General features: G+C 42.9%; 1 protein-coding gene across 2 annotated transcripts; it reads right to left on the bottom strand.

Annotated features, from left to right (window-relative positions):
• Positions 1–963: 963 nt before the first annotated feature.
• Positions 964–16,371, bottom strand: CASP6 (caspase 6). Of its 2 annotated transcripts, XM_028506514.2 has the most exons (7): positions 16,231–16,371; positions 10,587–10,629; positions 9,914–10,060; positions 9,082–9,158; positions 7,011–7,186; positions 2,008–2,164; positions 964–1,328 (listed from the first exon to the last, which is right to left on the bottom strand). In XM_028506514.2, the coding sequence occupies exons 1-7, from the start codon at positions 16,268–16,270 to the stop codon at positions 1,090–1,092; spliced, it is 879 nt and encodes a 292-aa protein (XP_028362315.1). In that variant the 5' UTR covers positions 16,271–16,371; the 3' UTR covers positions 964–1,089. The 2 variants fall into 2 exon arrangements, with proteins under 2 accessions (XP_028362315.1, XP_028362316.1); XM_028506515.2 differs by lacking the exon at positions 10,587–10,629 and having other exon boundaries at positions 16,231–16,336.
• Positions 16,372–17,065: the final 694 nt, after the last annotated feature.

Below are 17,065 nucleotides of genomic sequence, written 5' to 3'. Positions count from 1 at the left end.
AAGGAATCCAAACACATTCCACGTTAATTACAAAAGGATTGTATTATTCTGAGACACCTGTTTTATGCAGGATTCGACTGTGTCCCCATTGTTTCCAGTCTCAGATATGATGTCATTTTGGTGCCCATATTCGTAGATAGCAAGGTCACTACATCTGAACAAGAGGATTTTATTCAAATACACCCTTTGACCACATTCAAGGAAAAAAACACTTTGCTTAGAGCTTTTTAACAACATCAGCTAATTTCTCTTAGCTCATCAGAACTGTATAACCTCTACCTAAAAGTCCAGGCCAATGTTCCGAAGTTGAATGGGAGAGTTTTTGTCGTCATTAGTTCTTAAAGGTAGAGGCACGGCAGCAGTGACATCTGTGGAGAGGTAAAGGAAGGTGAAGTGTTCCACCGGCAGCAGAGCCCCCGCCACAGCCTTACAAGGGGCACCTACCTTTCCATGAGCAGGACAGTCTGAGAGTGGGCGTGATGGCCGCTGGGCACCAAGCAGTGACCTAACGTAAAAGATCCCGGTAGAATGAAATGTCGCCAGTGTTTAGCCTATCGGATGAAGAATTTATTATTCTATTTCTTCTTTGGAATGCCATGTAATAGTTGTTAAAGGCTGATTATTTTAAGTCAGAGTTAAAGTCATATGAAAATGACAATTCATATGTAGATGAATTTATGACAAAAACAAGTCTGTAAATCACATAATGAATAAAGATATGAATTAGGAAAATTTGGTAAAATATTAATTATAAAAGGAAAACGATTTCTTGGGTTTAAAAAAACTTTTATTAAAAATTTTACAAAAGACAAGTTAAATCAGCCAGATATTTACTGTAATCTCACAACTTACAAAAATCAAGTATTAAAATGCTTACAGATTTTTTTTAATAGTAATTCCCTGAGGATTTTGTTTCTATATCTATCACACCCTTTCACCATGTCCAATGTGAACTTGTTTTAAAAAAAGTTTTCAATAAACCTTAAAACATTTTAAATTGCTATACCATAAGCTTTAATCTAGTGATATTTATATTGTTTTAAAAAAGGGAAATCTATTTTGAATAGAAATACATCTAACAAAATAGCCTTATGATGATTTCGGAAAGAAATGCAGCTTTTTAGTCAGCATGGAGGCAAAGCAGGGGACCTGCTTCTTTCCAATTGCACTTAGGTCTTTGCAGAAGTCCACTCGGCGCTGAGAAACTTTCCTATTCACTAGCGTGAGGAGTTCTGTGAACTCTAAGGAGGAGCCAAATTTTCTCAGCATCTCACACAAATCTTGAATGTACCAAGAGCCATTCACAGTTTCCCGATGAGAATAATAACCTAAAAAAGACAGGAGGAAAAAGGAGAGTGAAGTTTTCTGGCTTTCAGTCACTGAGACTGGAAACACCTGTACAATTCACTGTTACAGAAGTATACATTCTCATAAAGCCTCGGAGAAGACTAAGGGCTATGCAAGATACAGTTTTCACATCTTCCTCTGCTGACTGCTATCACGGGAAAGGGGATTCATTCTATAGAGTTCAATAAAAATGGGGTTAATTTTATTTAGTTTTCTCCACTACCTAAAAGTTTCTAAGATAATTGTAGCCAAGTAATGATTTTGAGAAGAGAACAGAAAGAATGAAAACATAAAATTACTTACTGCAAAAAAAAACAAAGAACAATCATCATCAAATCTTTTCAACAAAGCTTCCCACGAGTATGACAATGATGACACTATCACCATCAGTAATTCCTAGTAGGCTGCTAATATTCAGTACAATTAGACTTGTAGTTTTAAACTTTTAGTTCTCAAGGGTGATTTCTCTATAAGGTATTTTCACATCTTCACGTTTCTCTCTGTGCTGTCTGATCCAAGGGATCTATTCTAAGCCTGTCAGCTTCCGGACCAAATCACCATGTCCTAATAGAAAGACCGGCTCCACATGGAGCCCAGGTGAAACCTACAGGAATTTGGCTGGGAAAGCCCATTCCATGTGTGTACTGGACACCCACACACCTTCTGCAACAGAGTAACACATGAGGAAGTCTGCTCCAGCAGGCAGTGTGTAAACTGAGGCTGCGTCCACCTCGGTGACGTTGGCCTCCGGCTTGGTGCAATGATCCACGACATCCAAGGGAATGACTGGCACGTCATGCTGGCTCCCCCGACAAGCCTACGAGACAGGGAGAGAAGCCACTCCTTTACGCACCTACTCTTCTTCCTGACGCCTACCGCTTACAGCGGATGTGTAATTCAGTCCACCTCTGTGTTAACATCCACAGAAGCCAGTTTATAGGCACTTTAAAAACGAAGCATTCAGGTTAAGACTAAAGCTGACAGTTTTTTCCTACTTACATTTTTCAATGTTTTAAAAATATTGGCATCCTCAACTGTAAACTAAATCCTGTTGTTTGAAAGGTACACCATAGAGGACAAAGCTTCTGTAGTTTAAAAACTCCTTATAGATAAAGGATATCATAGCACCAAGAGTCACCCTTTCTTTTAAAAAGCTATGGTATTTGCCTAAATGTTTCTGTTTAATCGGAGAGGTTCCCAGATTGGGTTTTCCTTGCCTACCTGCTGCCATACACATCAGAATGACGACACTTGACATGAGAAGACAAACATCAATGCGCCTTCTTCCTTTTGCTCCTACTTGGAAGTGAGGTCTCATTCTTATCTGCTAATTCTGACTCACACAAAGGCTAATGTCAACTCTGTCCCTCCCTTTCTAAAATGTATACAATGAAGTTCTAACACCCAGTACCTCAAATGTGACTGTATTCAGAGATTTGGTGTTTAAAGACATAATTAAGGTAAAATGAGGGCATCAGGGTGGCCCCTAATCCACTGTGACCAGTGTCCTTATAAGAAGGGATTAGGACAGACACACATATGGGAAAGACCAGGAGGAGACAGAAGGATAAGACAGTTAACTATGAGCCAAGGGGAGAGGCCACAGTAGAAACCAACCCTGTTAACACCATGATCTCAGACGTCTCCAAAACTTGTAAGAAAATAAATTTCTGTTGTTCAAGCACCCAATCTGCACACATTGTTCTGTGAGCCGTAGTAAACTGAACACAGTGACCTCACAGACTGCTCAGTATTATAAGCACATCCATCAGTTATGAAATGATGAAAGAATTACAAGCTCTATAAGGAACAAAGAAATCCTGAATGATTTCAGTTATCAGATAAACACAAGGCCACTACTATCCTATTTTTACAGGGAGATTTTAATCTCATTTAAAACGCTCAGACTTCTCATCCAGTGGAGGTGTAGGCAGACCTGCTTCTCCTCCTCACGAAACCACAGAGAAAATTACAACTAAACCCCAAAACAAACAACACCCAGGACTGTCAGAAAATCAAACTGTATGGAAGTCTGACAACAAGGACTTAAAGAAGCCACATTCATCCAGACAGGTAGGAGGGGTGCAGACTTGGAGATGGGTGGTCCCAAATTCATGTGTGGTAAATAAAAATCGGGAGGGATACCTTGGGAGAGCACAATCCCAGACCCAGGCCAGACCACACAGCCCAGGGTTCCAGCACTGGGAAGATAAATCCCCCAAACTTCTGGCTGTAAAAACCAGTGGGGGTTAGGGTGGTGGAAGAAACTGCCTGATTTTCAGGAGATTCTACTTAAAGGGCTCACATGGTCTTAGAGTGTACAGAAACCCACCCCCTCTAGGATTCAGCACCACGGCAACAGCTGGAAGGGCACCAGTCAGCATATAGGGAGTGGGTGAAGTGACTGGAAATCGGGCAAGTGCCAGGCAAACCTCCAGAAGCCAGGCAGTATCACTGTCCCCTTTCCCAGCCCTGCCCCCCACACAGAGCCACAAAGTGGTGAAGCAGGTCGCCCCACCCTGGCATTTACCTAAGGCTCCGCCCCACACAACTTATGGTTGTTTTCTACAATAGGCCATGCTACTAATACAAAGAGTCAAAGCAGCTCCACCTAAAACACAGAAGCAAACACAGGGAGGCTGCCAAATTGAGGAAACAAAGAAATAAGGCACAAATGAAAGAACATAACAAATCCCAGAAAAAGAACTAAACAAAATGGAGATAACCAACCTATCAGATGCAGAGTTCAAAGCACTGGTGATCAGGATGCTCAGAGAACTCTTTGAGTATGGCAACAACATAAAGGAAGAAATGAAGGTTACACTAAGTGAAATTAAGAAAAAATCTACAGGTAACCAACAGTGACGAGGAGGAAGCCAGGATTCAAATCAATGATTTTGAACATGAGGAAGAAATAAGCATTCAACCAGAACAGCAAAAAGAAACAAAAATCCAAAAAAATGAGGATAGGATAAGAAGCCTCTGGACCATCTCCAAATGTACTAACATCTAAATCACAGGGGTGCCAGAACGAGAAGAGGCTGAGCAAGAAATTGAAAAATTATTTGAAAAAATAATGAAAGAACCCTGGCTTATGTGGCTCAGTGGATTGAGTGCCAGCCTGCAAACCAAAGGGTCATGGGTTCGAGTCCCAGTCTAGGACATATGCCTGGGTTGTGGGCCAGGTTTCTAGTAGGGGGTGGGTGAGAGGCAACCACACATTGGTGCTTCTCTCCCTCTCTTTCTCCTTCCCTTTCCCTCTCTAAAGATAAATAAATAAATAAAACCTTTAAAGAAAAAGAAAGAATAATAAAAGAAAACTTCCCTCATTTGGCAAAGGGATTGGCAACAGAAATAAACATACAAGTCCAGGAAGCACAGAGAGTCCTAAACAAGTTGGACCCAAAGAGGCCCACACCAAGACACATCATAATTAAAATGCCAAAGGTTAAAGATAAAAGAAAGAATCTTAAAAGCAGCAAAAGAAAAGCAAAGTTACCTACAAAAGAGTTCCCATAAGACCATTAGCTGATTTCTCAAAAGAAACTTTGCAGGCTACAAGGGACTGGCAAGAAGTATTCAAAGTGATGAAAAGCAACGACTTACAACCTAGATTACTCTATCCAACAAAGCTATCATTTAGAATGGAAGGGCAGATAAAGTGCTTCCCAGACAAGGTAAAGCTAAAGAAATTAATGGTTCATCATCACCAAGCCATTATTACATGAAATGTTAAAGGGACTTATCTAAGAAAAAGAAGAAGATCAAAAACTATGAACAGTAAAATGACAACAAACTCACAGCTATCAACAACTATCCTCAAAAACAAACTAAGCAAACAACCATAACAGGAACAGAATCATAGATATGAAGATCATTTGCAGCTGTGATGGGGAAAGGAGAGAATGTGGGGAAAAGGTATAGGGAGTAAGAAGCATAATTGATAGGTACAAAATAGACAAGGGAGGTTAAGAATAGTACAGGAAACAGAGACACCAAAGAACTTACATGCACAACCCATGGACATGCATGAAGGGGGCAGGACTGCTGGAAGGAAGGTGGCTACCAGGCAGAGGGGAGCAAAGGTGGAAAAATTGGGACAACTGTAATAGCATAATCAATAAAAAATATATATATACTTTTTTAAAGATTTTATTTATTTATTTTTAGGGAGGGAAGGGAGGGAGATAGAGATAGAGAGAAACATCAATGTGCGGTTGCTGGGGGTTATGGCCTGCAACCCAGGAATGTACCCTGGCTGGGAATCGAACCTGAGACACTTTGGTTCCCAGCCCACACTCAATCCACTGAGCTACGCTAGCCAGGGCTAATAAAATATATTTTGTAAAAAAAGAATTATCAGGCTTATTTTCAGACTTTACTTTCTACTGTCTTCCTAAATATAACGTATAACACCTGGAACCTAGGCCGTCATTTACCAAATTGCAATAAGAGTAAGACCCAGCCCCTGAGGGCTTGCCATGTGCTTAAGCACTGTTCTTAGTGTTTTTCGTTTGTAGGCCGGCTCATTTATCCTCAGAACCACTCCATGGGGCTGTGCTATTTTATCCCCGTCTCAAAGATGAAGAGTCTGAGGCAGAGAAATAACTTAGCAAAACATCTCCCTCCCTTGTGGCCTTCCTCCAGAGGGGCTCATTAGTAATTTCCAATCCTCTGTCTTTGACAGTGTTGCCCCCTCCCTTTTTCATGACGCAATCATGTTATTTTTCTACTTCTCTGGGCCACGCTCCTCAGCAACCGTCCTCTGCTCGTTCCTCACCGGCGTCCCTCAGTTCTGTTTTACACTCACTGTTCAGGCTCCACTTGCCGTGGGAAAACCCATTCGCTCCCATGGCTCCGTCACCACCCCTCTCCTCACTACTCTCAAATTTACTTCTCCAACCCAGGCTGCCCCTCTTAGGTCCCAGGCCTGTCCCTCCACAGCATGTCCCATGGACAGCCCAGTGCAGTTGTCCAAACAAGAAACCACAGAATTATCCATAACTTTTCTTGTAGACCCCCTACTCCCTTCCCCTTAATGTTCTACACCAGGAAGTGGAATGTGGTCGTGGTGCTCTATGCCATTCATGGAAATACCAAACTCCAACATCAGAACTTCAAGAATTTTCTTTTTTGTTCAAAATTCTTATGATGTACTAGGTGATGTTATTTAGATATAAAGATGTTTTTATCCCAATACCAGTTTGGCAGGGGGAAAGAGCATCTCTGTTTAAGGGAGGATGTGAAAGGATGAAGCGAGCTAGGACTAGCCCTCTCCATGCCTGCATCCCTCCCACCGGCTTACACGCCCTGCAGCTCCCAGAGAACCTCCCCCAGCCTGGGCCGGCAGCCCTGCACTGTACTCTCCACTCAGCAGGTACTTTCTCTGGTGGCTCCACCTTGACACCATGCTGGGCCAGGCAGTAGCGCACTGGTATAGTAATTTTGAGTCATTTCAAATGTCAACTCTGGCAATAAAGACACCAAGAATCTTTATTTATTCTCTATGTTAAGAAAGAATTACTACTAATAATTCAAATTGCTAGAAATCAGGGCCTTTCTAGTACTAGAGAAAGTTACTTTTGAAATTAGATTTAGTTGTTAATGATCACATGTACAGACCCTGGGCTTTATAATTAAGATTACAACATCATCAGTCTTACCTGAATGATAAATATCTTGGGTTTTCCAACCAGGCTCTGACATTTGTCTCCTTTGAACAAGCCAGTCAGTGTCTGAATTTCGATTTTGGCATCATATGCGTAAATGTGATTGCCTTCGCCATGACTCAGGAAAACACACAAAAAGCAATCGGCATCTAGGTGGCTAGACGTTGATGCTATAAAGGCCCCAAAATTCATACAGAAATTAAAATAAGATGCTTATTATCTGCATATTAAAATTCTATTGAGTGATAGTAAAGTAATACATATTGTTGGGGGAGGGAGAAAATTAGTTATTCTTATAGTAAATGTAAAATGGCTATAATGGAACACAACTTATTTTAGTCAAATAATTTATACCATACTGTACATGATGTTTTTTAAATCAAAACTATTAAAGTTCAAAGTAAGAGAGTTTGAACAGATTTCATTAGTTTTTCTAAAACACAGAAAAATGACATGTAAAACATTAAGGGATATTATGGGGACCCCCCTTCAACATCCAAGTCATTTTGGCAATAAAAGTTGTCTGAAACTAGCAGAGAGCTTCTCAGAGCAGCCCGGAGAGACCCAGAAACTGCTACTTAACAATTCCCTATGTGTCGCTGCACCTGCAATGAATGCAGCACCTTTAATATGTGTATACAGCAGCTGGAGCTTCCAAAAGAGTATTAAGACATGAGACTGATGTCCTCAAAAGCTTATGAGCAAGTAAGATAAAAAACCTTGGTAAGCAACCAGTTAAAATTAAAATCATAAACAGATTAAAAAAGAATGCTGGTGTGGAGGTCCCCCCAAAAATTAAAAATAGAAGTACTATGTGATCTAGCAATTCCATGTTTGGGTCTTTATCCAGAGAGAATGAAAACACAAACTTGAAAAGACATATATGCACCTCTGTGTTCATGCAGCATTACTTATAACAACTTACACATGTAAACAATGTAAGTGGCCATCGATGATTGGACAGATAAAGAAATTGTGGTGTATATATATGTGCAATGGAATGTTATTCAATCATAAAAAAAGAATAAAATCTTGCCATTGCAACAATATGTATGGAGCTACAGGGTAAAATGAAATAAATATGCTCAGTGAAATAAATCAGAGAAAGACAAATACCACATGATTTCACTTATATTTGAAATCTCAAAAACCCAACCACCAACTAAACAGAAATCCAAGCTCAGAGACATGAAGCACAGACTGCAGCTGCCAGAGGAAACAGGAGGGTGGAAGTGGGCAAGACGGGGGAGGGGGTCAGAAGGCACAAACTTCCAGATATAAAATGTCATGGGGGTGTCATGTACAGCATGGGAGCAACAGTTCGTAATACCGTGTTGCATACTTGAAAACTGCTGAGAGAGTAAGTCCTCTTTCAGGATCAAATTTTTTAGAAAAAAGTCTTCATCATAAGAAAACAAATGCTGTAACAATGTATGGAAAAGGGTGGTAACTAGACTTATGGGGAACTAGACATTTCGCAATTATGTGGTATACCTGAAACTAATATGTTACATAGCAATTATACCTAAAAAAAGAGTTCTGAAGAAAGTTTAAATTGTATAAATACTATAATAGTCCATCAGCAAAAGACTTGAAAATCTATGGCATGCAGTGATTATTATGATAAACATAAATTGTTAAAATACCGACTGCATGGTGATGTAGAAATCAGGAGATAATGTATGTAAATCAACAGTATTTTGAAGTCAGTAAAAATCTTGGGTGTGGAAGGAGTCAATTAAAAAATCACTGCCCAGCATATGTAGTGTTTGCATTTTAGACTTTAAATTGACAAATGAAAAGGTCATTTCATTCATTTCTAGAATAATGGGCTACAACTCATGGTATGCTAAATATACACTTTGGAAGCATAATACTTTGCAAGGATCTCTAAATCTGGTGGGTGACATATAAGCAGACAGGCACAACCAAAAACCTCTAACCCACACCAAATTAATTGGTAAGACTTTTCACAGCACAGTTAACTATTTCAACCTGTCTTTTCAGATAGGATAATTAAAATACTCAATCCCATCAGAGGTCAATGAACAGGAAAACTACTTACCCTCATGAATTGTGAGCAACAGTTCTTCTGCTTTAAGATCATTAAAGCATTTCACTTCAAATCCCAGATCTGACAACCTGGTGATAGATTAAATTGTGTATTAGCTTATGAGTTACTGAAAGCTGTCACATATCCTACTTGAGGAATTTATATGCATTTTATAACACAGAAGCTGTCTTTTCTTTAGGGGAAAAGAAAAATCAAATATGACAATGACGGTTTTCCCGGATCACCCATGATAAGAAAGGACTGACTAGTAATGACGACTGACTCAAGTTAGAATATTGGGTCTACTATGCAAATCAAGTGACCCTTGAACAACAAGGGTTTGAACTGCAAGGATGCAGGTTACACAGATTTTTTTCAATAACTACCTGTACTGTTTTCGATCTGTGGTTGAGAGTCTGCAGATGCAGAGGGCTGACTAAGAGTTGATCTACATTCTGCACCATTTTATACAAGGGACCTGAGCATCTGTACATTTTAGTATCCAAAGGGGTCCTGGAACTGATCCCCTGTGGATACTGAGGGACAACTTAGGTTTGGAGGAGTCAAAAGTTAGACGTGGATTTTTGACTGTGTGGGCGGTCGGCACCCCTAACCCCTGAGTTTTCAAGTCAACTGTGTATCTGTAACAATACAGAGCTTGTCAACACTGAATAGAACAGGGTCAGGAAAAAAACTCAGGCAAGTTCTTAGGGGTGGAGGCTGTGCCCAACTGAGGCTCAACCTCAAATACTCTTGCTCTGTTATTTCTCCAGCATAGACAAGCTTCCATAAGCAGTTATCACTTAAATATCTCATCACCTTGACCTGCAGATAAAACTACTACCTGCGCAGGAGATTGTCCCTGTCCGCGTTGGTGCCCCGCCTCTCCGGCAGCGTTAAGTGCCAGAAGAACCTCTCATGATTGAAGATTAACGCAAGTCCTCTCCTCTTGTGGTCCATTTTGTACTTTTCCGCTGGATCAAACATTTCACTGTTAATGAAAAATTTAAAAAACAATCAGTGTAAGTCATATTAAATGATGAGCTCCTCACAGCTCAGGGAGGCCTGCTGCTGCCTCCTCCTCTGCCAGGTTGCCACGGCGCTGGTGTGCACCAGGGAAGCCTCTCGCCACGCCAGCAGGGACAGCCCTGAAGTATTCCCGCACCAGCTGGTAAACAGCAGCCATTGTGAGCACCCACCACAATCCACCTACAGGGGTATCTCTCCCCCAGGTCTCCCTGATCCGGCCACCAAGGACAGCAGCCTGCTCGGGGCCCACCTCTAGCACTAGGGCCCATGCCACACCAACCCTTAAATATTCTGAACATCACTCTTGGTCCTTTCACAACCAGGGCAGGAAATAATCTGTATTATCTTCAAATTAACTCTCCAAACGCTAGAGCCTGACATATTCAGTTCCACCTTCCAGTTCCTGGCCCCTTTCTTGCTTTGATTTTTATAATCTGATGATGACCTCCATAGGAAGAGACTTTTATTAGAAAAGAACATATTTTTACCTTTTATAGAAGGCATCTGTTTCGGTTATATTTTGTTCCTCACCTATTAAAAAAAAGTTCATTTGTGTTAATTAATTTACTTTTTGACTTATGGTCATGAAACACAACAAAGACTCCCATCTGGATGCCTAAGACTCTCTGTTCTGGCATATAAAAAGTAGAGTAAGGGAAAAGGAAGGGAACTGCTTAATAATAAACAAATGAACTAAAAAGTAATGGCCTAATTCCTTCTCACCTCCAACTCTTACCTGCAAAAATAGCAAAGAACATTAAACAGAAATGGAGAATATATGCAAATGCAGTCTTTGCAAAATAAGCCTAGAGTAACAGTTTTTTTGGTTATGGAACTCAAATCAAAATGTTTTTGTAAATGTTCTCTGAAACAGAAGAAATTAAGTCATTCAGGAGAACTGAAACACACTGCATGGATATTATGGGAAGAGGCTGAAGTCTGGGTGGAGGAAGGGAAGGGGCAGGGCAAAGGCTTAGACTTTCAATCTCCTGATTAACACATTTGCACTTACAACCCTATACTGGAGACCCTCTGCTCCCGACTTGCGATCAGACTTCCTCGCCCTCTGGACAACCTTTCACTGAATCCATCTCCATTCCCTAGAACGGTGCTGTGCAATAGAACTTTCTGTGATCGTGGAATTGTTCTATAACTGCGCTGTCCCATATGGTAGCCACTGGCCACATAAAGCTCTTGAACACCTGAAATGTGGCTATTGCAACTGAGAGACTCAATTTTTTTTTAAGAAAATTTTTTTATTTTTTAGAGAGAGGGGAAGGGAGGGAGAAAGAGAGGGAGAGAAACATCAACATGTGGTTGCCTCTCACATGGCCCCCACTGGGGACCGGCCTGCAACCCAGGCATGTGGCCTGACTGGGAATCAAACTGGCGACCCTTTGGTTCACAGCCTGCACTCAATCCACTGAGCTACACCAGCCAGGGCCTCAATTTTTAATTTTATTTCATTTCAGTTAATTGAAATTTAAATAACCACGCATGGCTGATGGGCAGCACAGCAAGTCTAGCATCTTCGACAATAATGTTCCATATACCCATAATTTGTTTTCACTTGATAAACTCAACAGTTTGGAGGGGAGAGAGAAAGTAAAGAATAAACAAAAGTACTAACAGTACAGCGGGATGCACCTCGGTTGAGGTCTTTCAGGAAGAAGGATGGGCCCTACAATATAGGCTTCTACCATTACCTCCTAGCCAAGAGTGTTCCTTCCTGCTCCATACCCCCTCCCTGACACTTGACTATTCTAACCTCTTATTTCCTCACCAGCAAAATCCACCCTGGGAGTGAGGGTGAGGTGTGGAATCCAACCCAAGTGCCTCTCACCAGTCGCGCTCAGCCCATTCCTCCTGGAATTCACCCAGCATTCAGAGCCAGGCAAGACCCCACTAAGGCATCCTCCCGTCCAATAGCCCCTAAATCAGTTTTTCTCCACCTCTGCATCAATTCCTAGCCTGGGTGATAAAATGAGATCCCTGGATCCTAAGCCAGATTTAGAGAAAGAGAGTCCTGGGAGAGGTGACAATCTACATTTCTGACAAGGCAATTTTCACTCACACCACCGAGTGGAAGTCGACAGCAACCCCTCTAATGTATGGTCTCCATTTCCCAAGGTTTCCACGCACTGTTCTGCACACATTGTTCTACTGAAACACTTCCTACCCTCCGCCCTGCTCTACTGGGATTCTTCCTACTCCACATACACCACTCTATGGGAGGTATTTCCTACTCCGTACTCAGCTCTACTGGAATACTTTCTACTCCACACACTACTCTTTTGGGAGACTTCATACTAAGACAATGCTCTACCTGGAGATATTTCCATACAGCACATACCCTTCTATAGAGATGATTAATATCAGTCAGTGCTCTACCCAAGGATACTTCTCAACTGCACACACTACTCTGCACAAATTCTTCCCACTAGACAGTGCTCTACTCGGAAATATCTTCCTTTCACACACAGTGCTATACCAAGGATACTTCTCACTTTCCCCACTGCTCTATCTGCTTTTGTCCACAGCATACCCAGCATTCTTCCCAACTCCCACATGACTTACCTCATACAGTCTACCGTCCCACTGTCCTACACCATCCACAAACTGCTCCTACACCACACACTGCTCTACTGAGCATGCTTCCTACTCCAGAAACTGCCCTACCGGGACACTTTCCAATCCACAATCTGCTCTAAGGCAGATACTTCCTACTCCACACAGTGTTCCACTGGGATGCTTCCTACTTCACACACAGCTCTACTCTACAAAAAAACTGCTCTATCCAGAATACTTCCCACTTCACACACTGGTCTAACTGGACACATCCCTCTCCTCACTGCTCTTACCAGGATACTCCATGTTCTATACAGTGCTTACCAGGGACACTTCCTCCTCCACACGCTGCTCTATGAGTAATACTTCCTACTACACACTCTGCACTTCATGGATACTGCCACTCCACACATACTCTACTATAGATATCCTACTCCCCACTGCTCTGCTACGGATACATCCTGTAGCACACACTGGTCTAATGGGACACTTCTCTTCACTTACCGCTCTATCAGGAACACATCCTACTCAAATGCTGCTCTACATATATATACTATATATACTTCCTATCTACCAGGATACTTCCCACGCCATAAACTGATCCAACAGGGTACTTCTTTCTCCACATACTGCACTGCAGGTTACTTCCTATGCCACATACTGCTGTATCCAAGACACCTCTTTAACCCATCAACTCTCCTGCCTGGAATACTTCCTACTCCACACACTGTGCTGTGGGGTTACTTCCTACTCCCCATACTGCTCTGCTGAGGCAGCAGAGCGATTTTCTCTCTTTGTTTTCAAAAGCATTCCACAATCTCACTCCTTTTAATAACTTCATCACCTTAACTTTAAAGTAATTATATTAAAAAGAAACAGAATAACCTAAACACATGAAATCCTTGTCTGCGAGCCAATCACTACTTTGGCCCCTCAAAAGCCTGCACAATTTGGAGAGCACTGAGTCTCTTCTGTGCTGCACAAAGATGTAGTAGCAGACCGGGAGCTTACCTCTTCTAGCTTTTGCACCAAACTGGCTAGTAAGCCTAAGGCAGCTTGAAGTGAGCCTGTCAGAAGCTATGACAAATGGCCATTCACCAAACTAAATCAAGCCTTTGAAAATGAAAGTATTGGTGGAGATATACACTCAATTAGGTCTTTAAAGTTTGTTTTTTTATGGTCCCAGGAAGGAGCTTTACAGTTCCTCCTAGCCAGGTATAATTCCAGAGTGCATTTGGGTTGTCACCAAATACTACCCTTGCGTAATCAAGTCCTGTCAATTTAGGAATGATAGCTAGTTTTCAGGAGTGATAGCTAGGGTTTTTTTTTTTTTAGATTATTTATTTATTTATTTATTTTTAGAGAGGGAAGGGAGGGAGAAAGAGAGAGAGAGAGAAACATCAATGTGCGGTTGCTGGGGGTCATGGCCTGCAACCCAGGCATGTACCCTGACTGGGAATCAAACCTGCGACACTTGATAGCTAGTTTTAAGTAGCTCAAGATAATCTGTTTAAAATGACATTCAAAGTTAACAGATCAGGCATTCTCAGTGAGGAATTTTTGAAAAGCGTTTTGCTGTTATTGTTATTTTGGAGTCTAAAAACTTTAGTCCTGATCCTAGCCAACACCAACCTTCCCTCTAATATAAACATACACCCTGAATCCTGCAATACTACTTAATGACCAGTTCCAGCTGCCAGTCTAATCTAGCAATCTGTTGAATCAGAACAGAAAGCCATGGAGACAGAACCTAAGTTCCAATACTTTACTGGAGTTGATAAACTTTATCCAGGTTTCAGATATAATACATCATGACTCTGTCAGTCACTCTAAGCTGTATGTACCAAGAGGACAAGCTCTCAGGAAGGTTGTACTTTAAGAAGTACCATACTGCACGAACACAAATAAATTAGTCAAGAGTAAATGGCTTTGTTGACATGGAGAAAATAATTTTTTATTTAAAAATTTATTTATTTATTTTTAGAAAGGGAAAAGGAGGGAGAAAAACATCAATGTGTGGCTGCCTCTTGAGGGCCCCCTAGTGGGGACCTAGCTAGAAACCCAGGCATGTGACCTGATAAGGAATCAGACTGGTGACCCTTTGGTTAAAAGGCTGGCATTCAACCCACTGAGCACCACCAGCCAGGGTGAGAAAATAAATTTTAATAAAGGAGATAACCTATATTTATAGCTTCCTATTCATCTGCATTCTGTTTAAACCTGACTCTTCACCTCTTCACATTTCTTTGCTCCTTAATTTAAATTTTACAAAACAAGTCACTCCTTTCTCTTCTTTATTTGATATCTTTCCACATAATCCTACTAGCTTCCACCTGTTGATGGCCTGGCCTTTTGATGCCTTCTCTCCTTGGGCTCCACAGCCCCCTGAAGCCTGAGAACATGCAGTGGAGTTGGCATTGAAAGCCAGGTCGCCTGTGGATTCCAGTCTCTGCACTCTGTCACTGCATTAAACCCTCTGCCACCAGAGACAGACCATCTCTACCTTTCTAAACTAAGCGTCCATTTCTCCAAACTTCATCATCTATTGCCACTGCCTTTATTTACTGGGATACTTAGGAAATTTTACCCATACTCCCTATGAACAAATAATCCTATAATGGGTAATCCCCATCAGCCTAGAACAAACTGGAAAAGGATGGGGTGAACAAAAAAAGGCGGGGGTAGGGAGGAGGTTGAAGAAGGAATGTGATCAGAAGAACCGATGAGGAGGTGCTCTGCCTAATAGTTGGGCATCGGGGATCCCTGCCCTGGTTTTCCACCCTCCACCACAGGTTCCAAAATGGAAATGGCCACTGGACCCTGCACTGCCTGCCTAGGGCAAAGCCACTCCTTGAGTGACCTTATTATGACTTTCTACAACTTGCCTTTGGGGCAAGGCTTGTTCTGTGCAGCAAACAATAAAAAGCTATGAAATAAAGGCATTCTGAATGAACTGGTAGCCCCACAAACTTAAAATAAAAATAAACCTTATCAGTAATTTACTTAATAAGCGACTGGGGAGAACCTTCTAAAGTACACGTTCAGCAGTTGATTCTTTTGTAGAGACAAACAGCTGTGGCTTTAACTCAGACCCACAGCTGAAGGTTTTCTGGATGCAGGAGACAGTTCCGATTCTGGGTTCAATACCCGTCAAGGCCTGGCTTTGTCTCCAGGTTAGCCCAGCCACAACAGGGGCCGGCCTGTGGGGCGGGCTTCCACTACTACTGCACGCAACCTCCTCTTTAACTTTTCCTTATAAGTAAGAAAACAAAACCAGATCCAATCTCCAAGAGTTAACTTTCCCTGGCCAGGCGCGGGGAAGCCAGGACCCAGGGATCGGCCCGTTGCTGCTTACGTGGCTCCGGGCCCCGAAAGCGCTCCCCTTCGTGGGACAAAAGAGGCGGGGCCCGCCCAGCAAAGAGGCGGCGGCAAGGTGCCCCCGTTGTTTTCCTCAGCAAAAAGCTCCTCGGTCCCCACGGGACCTGAGCGCTTCCCTGCCAGGACCCGCACTTCCTCCGGCTGCCCAGCGAAGCCAGGAAACCCCGCGCCCCAGGGAACCCCTACCTGCCAGGCCAGCCTCTCGGAGCCCAGGTACCAAGCTCATCGCAGCCCGAACGCAGCGTCCACACCCGCGAGGGCTCCGCTTCCTAGAGCCGGACCGCAGCACCGCCCCTTCCTCCACCCTCTCCGCCCCCGCCGGTGCCTCCGCAAGGTTACTGCCCTTCCCTCCCTCGGGAGCCCGCGGGGCCTAGAGCTCCGCGGGGCGGGGCCGGGTTGCGCAGTCCGGGGTGCCTGGGGCCAGAGAGACTACGGACTTGCTTTCGGGCAAGTCCAGCCACCACCCGGAGGACCTAGGGCGGCCCAAGCAGAAAGCCCCAGGCGACGTCAGATCCTCTGCAAGGAGCTGAGGCTCCCTCAAGCCCACCCCAAACATTTGCTCTTCCTGACTCACATAAGGGTGAAGGATGTTGTGTGTCTTCGTGTTTCAGATTGTGAACCCTTAGGACTAAGAAGGGCTCCTGGTGGTTAACTGCGCCCAAACAACAGAGCCCAGCAGCCATTTCTGCCGAGGCCTCCCAGGGGTGTCCAACATTTGGGCGTCTCTGTGCCACACTGGAAGAGTTGTCTAGGGCCACACATTAAATACACAAACACTAATGAAACTGATGAGCAAAAAAAAAAGGTTTTAAATAAATTTATGATTTTGTGTTGGGCCACATTCAAAGCCCTCTTGAGTAGCGTGGGCCCCCGCAATGCCTCAGGTCGTACACCCCTGCTAAGTAACCTGCCTGTAGCAAAGAGCAGCAAGAGCCAGCAGGCGTCCTGTTTAAACCAACAGGACAGAGGCTTTGCTCATCCAATTGGAGCTCACAGGTTTGACCAATCAGGGGCTAGAGGT

Source organism: Phyllostomus discolor, chromosome 1 (assembly GCF_004126475.2).
Source record: "Phyllostomus discolor isolate MPI-MPIP mPhyDis1 chromosome 1, mPhyDis1.pri.v3, whole genome shotgun sequence".
Lineage (NCBI taxonomy): Eukaryota > Metazoa > Chordata > Mammalia > Chiroptera > Phyllostomidae > Phyllostomus > Phyllostomus discolor.
This window is presented reverse-complemented; position numbering and strand designations above follow the sequence as displayed.

What these genes read in the sequence shown, in the direction of transcription:
- CASP6 (XM_028506514.2), bottom strand. Translation starts at nt 16,270, where the DNA reads ATGAGCTTGGTACCTGGGCTCCGAGAGGCTGGCCTGGCAG. An exon ending in ACAGATGCCTTCTATAAAAG is followed by an intron (nt 10,061 to 10,586) that starts GTAAAAATATGT and finishes TTTCATTAACAG; the next exon opens with TGAAATGTTTGATCCAGCGG. An exon ending in GTGTTACTCTGTTGCAGAAG is followed by an intron (nt 1,329 to 2,007) that starts GTGTGTGGGTGT and finishes TGTCTTTTTTAG; the next exon opens with GTTATTATTCTCATCGGGAA.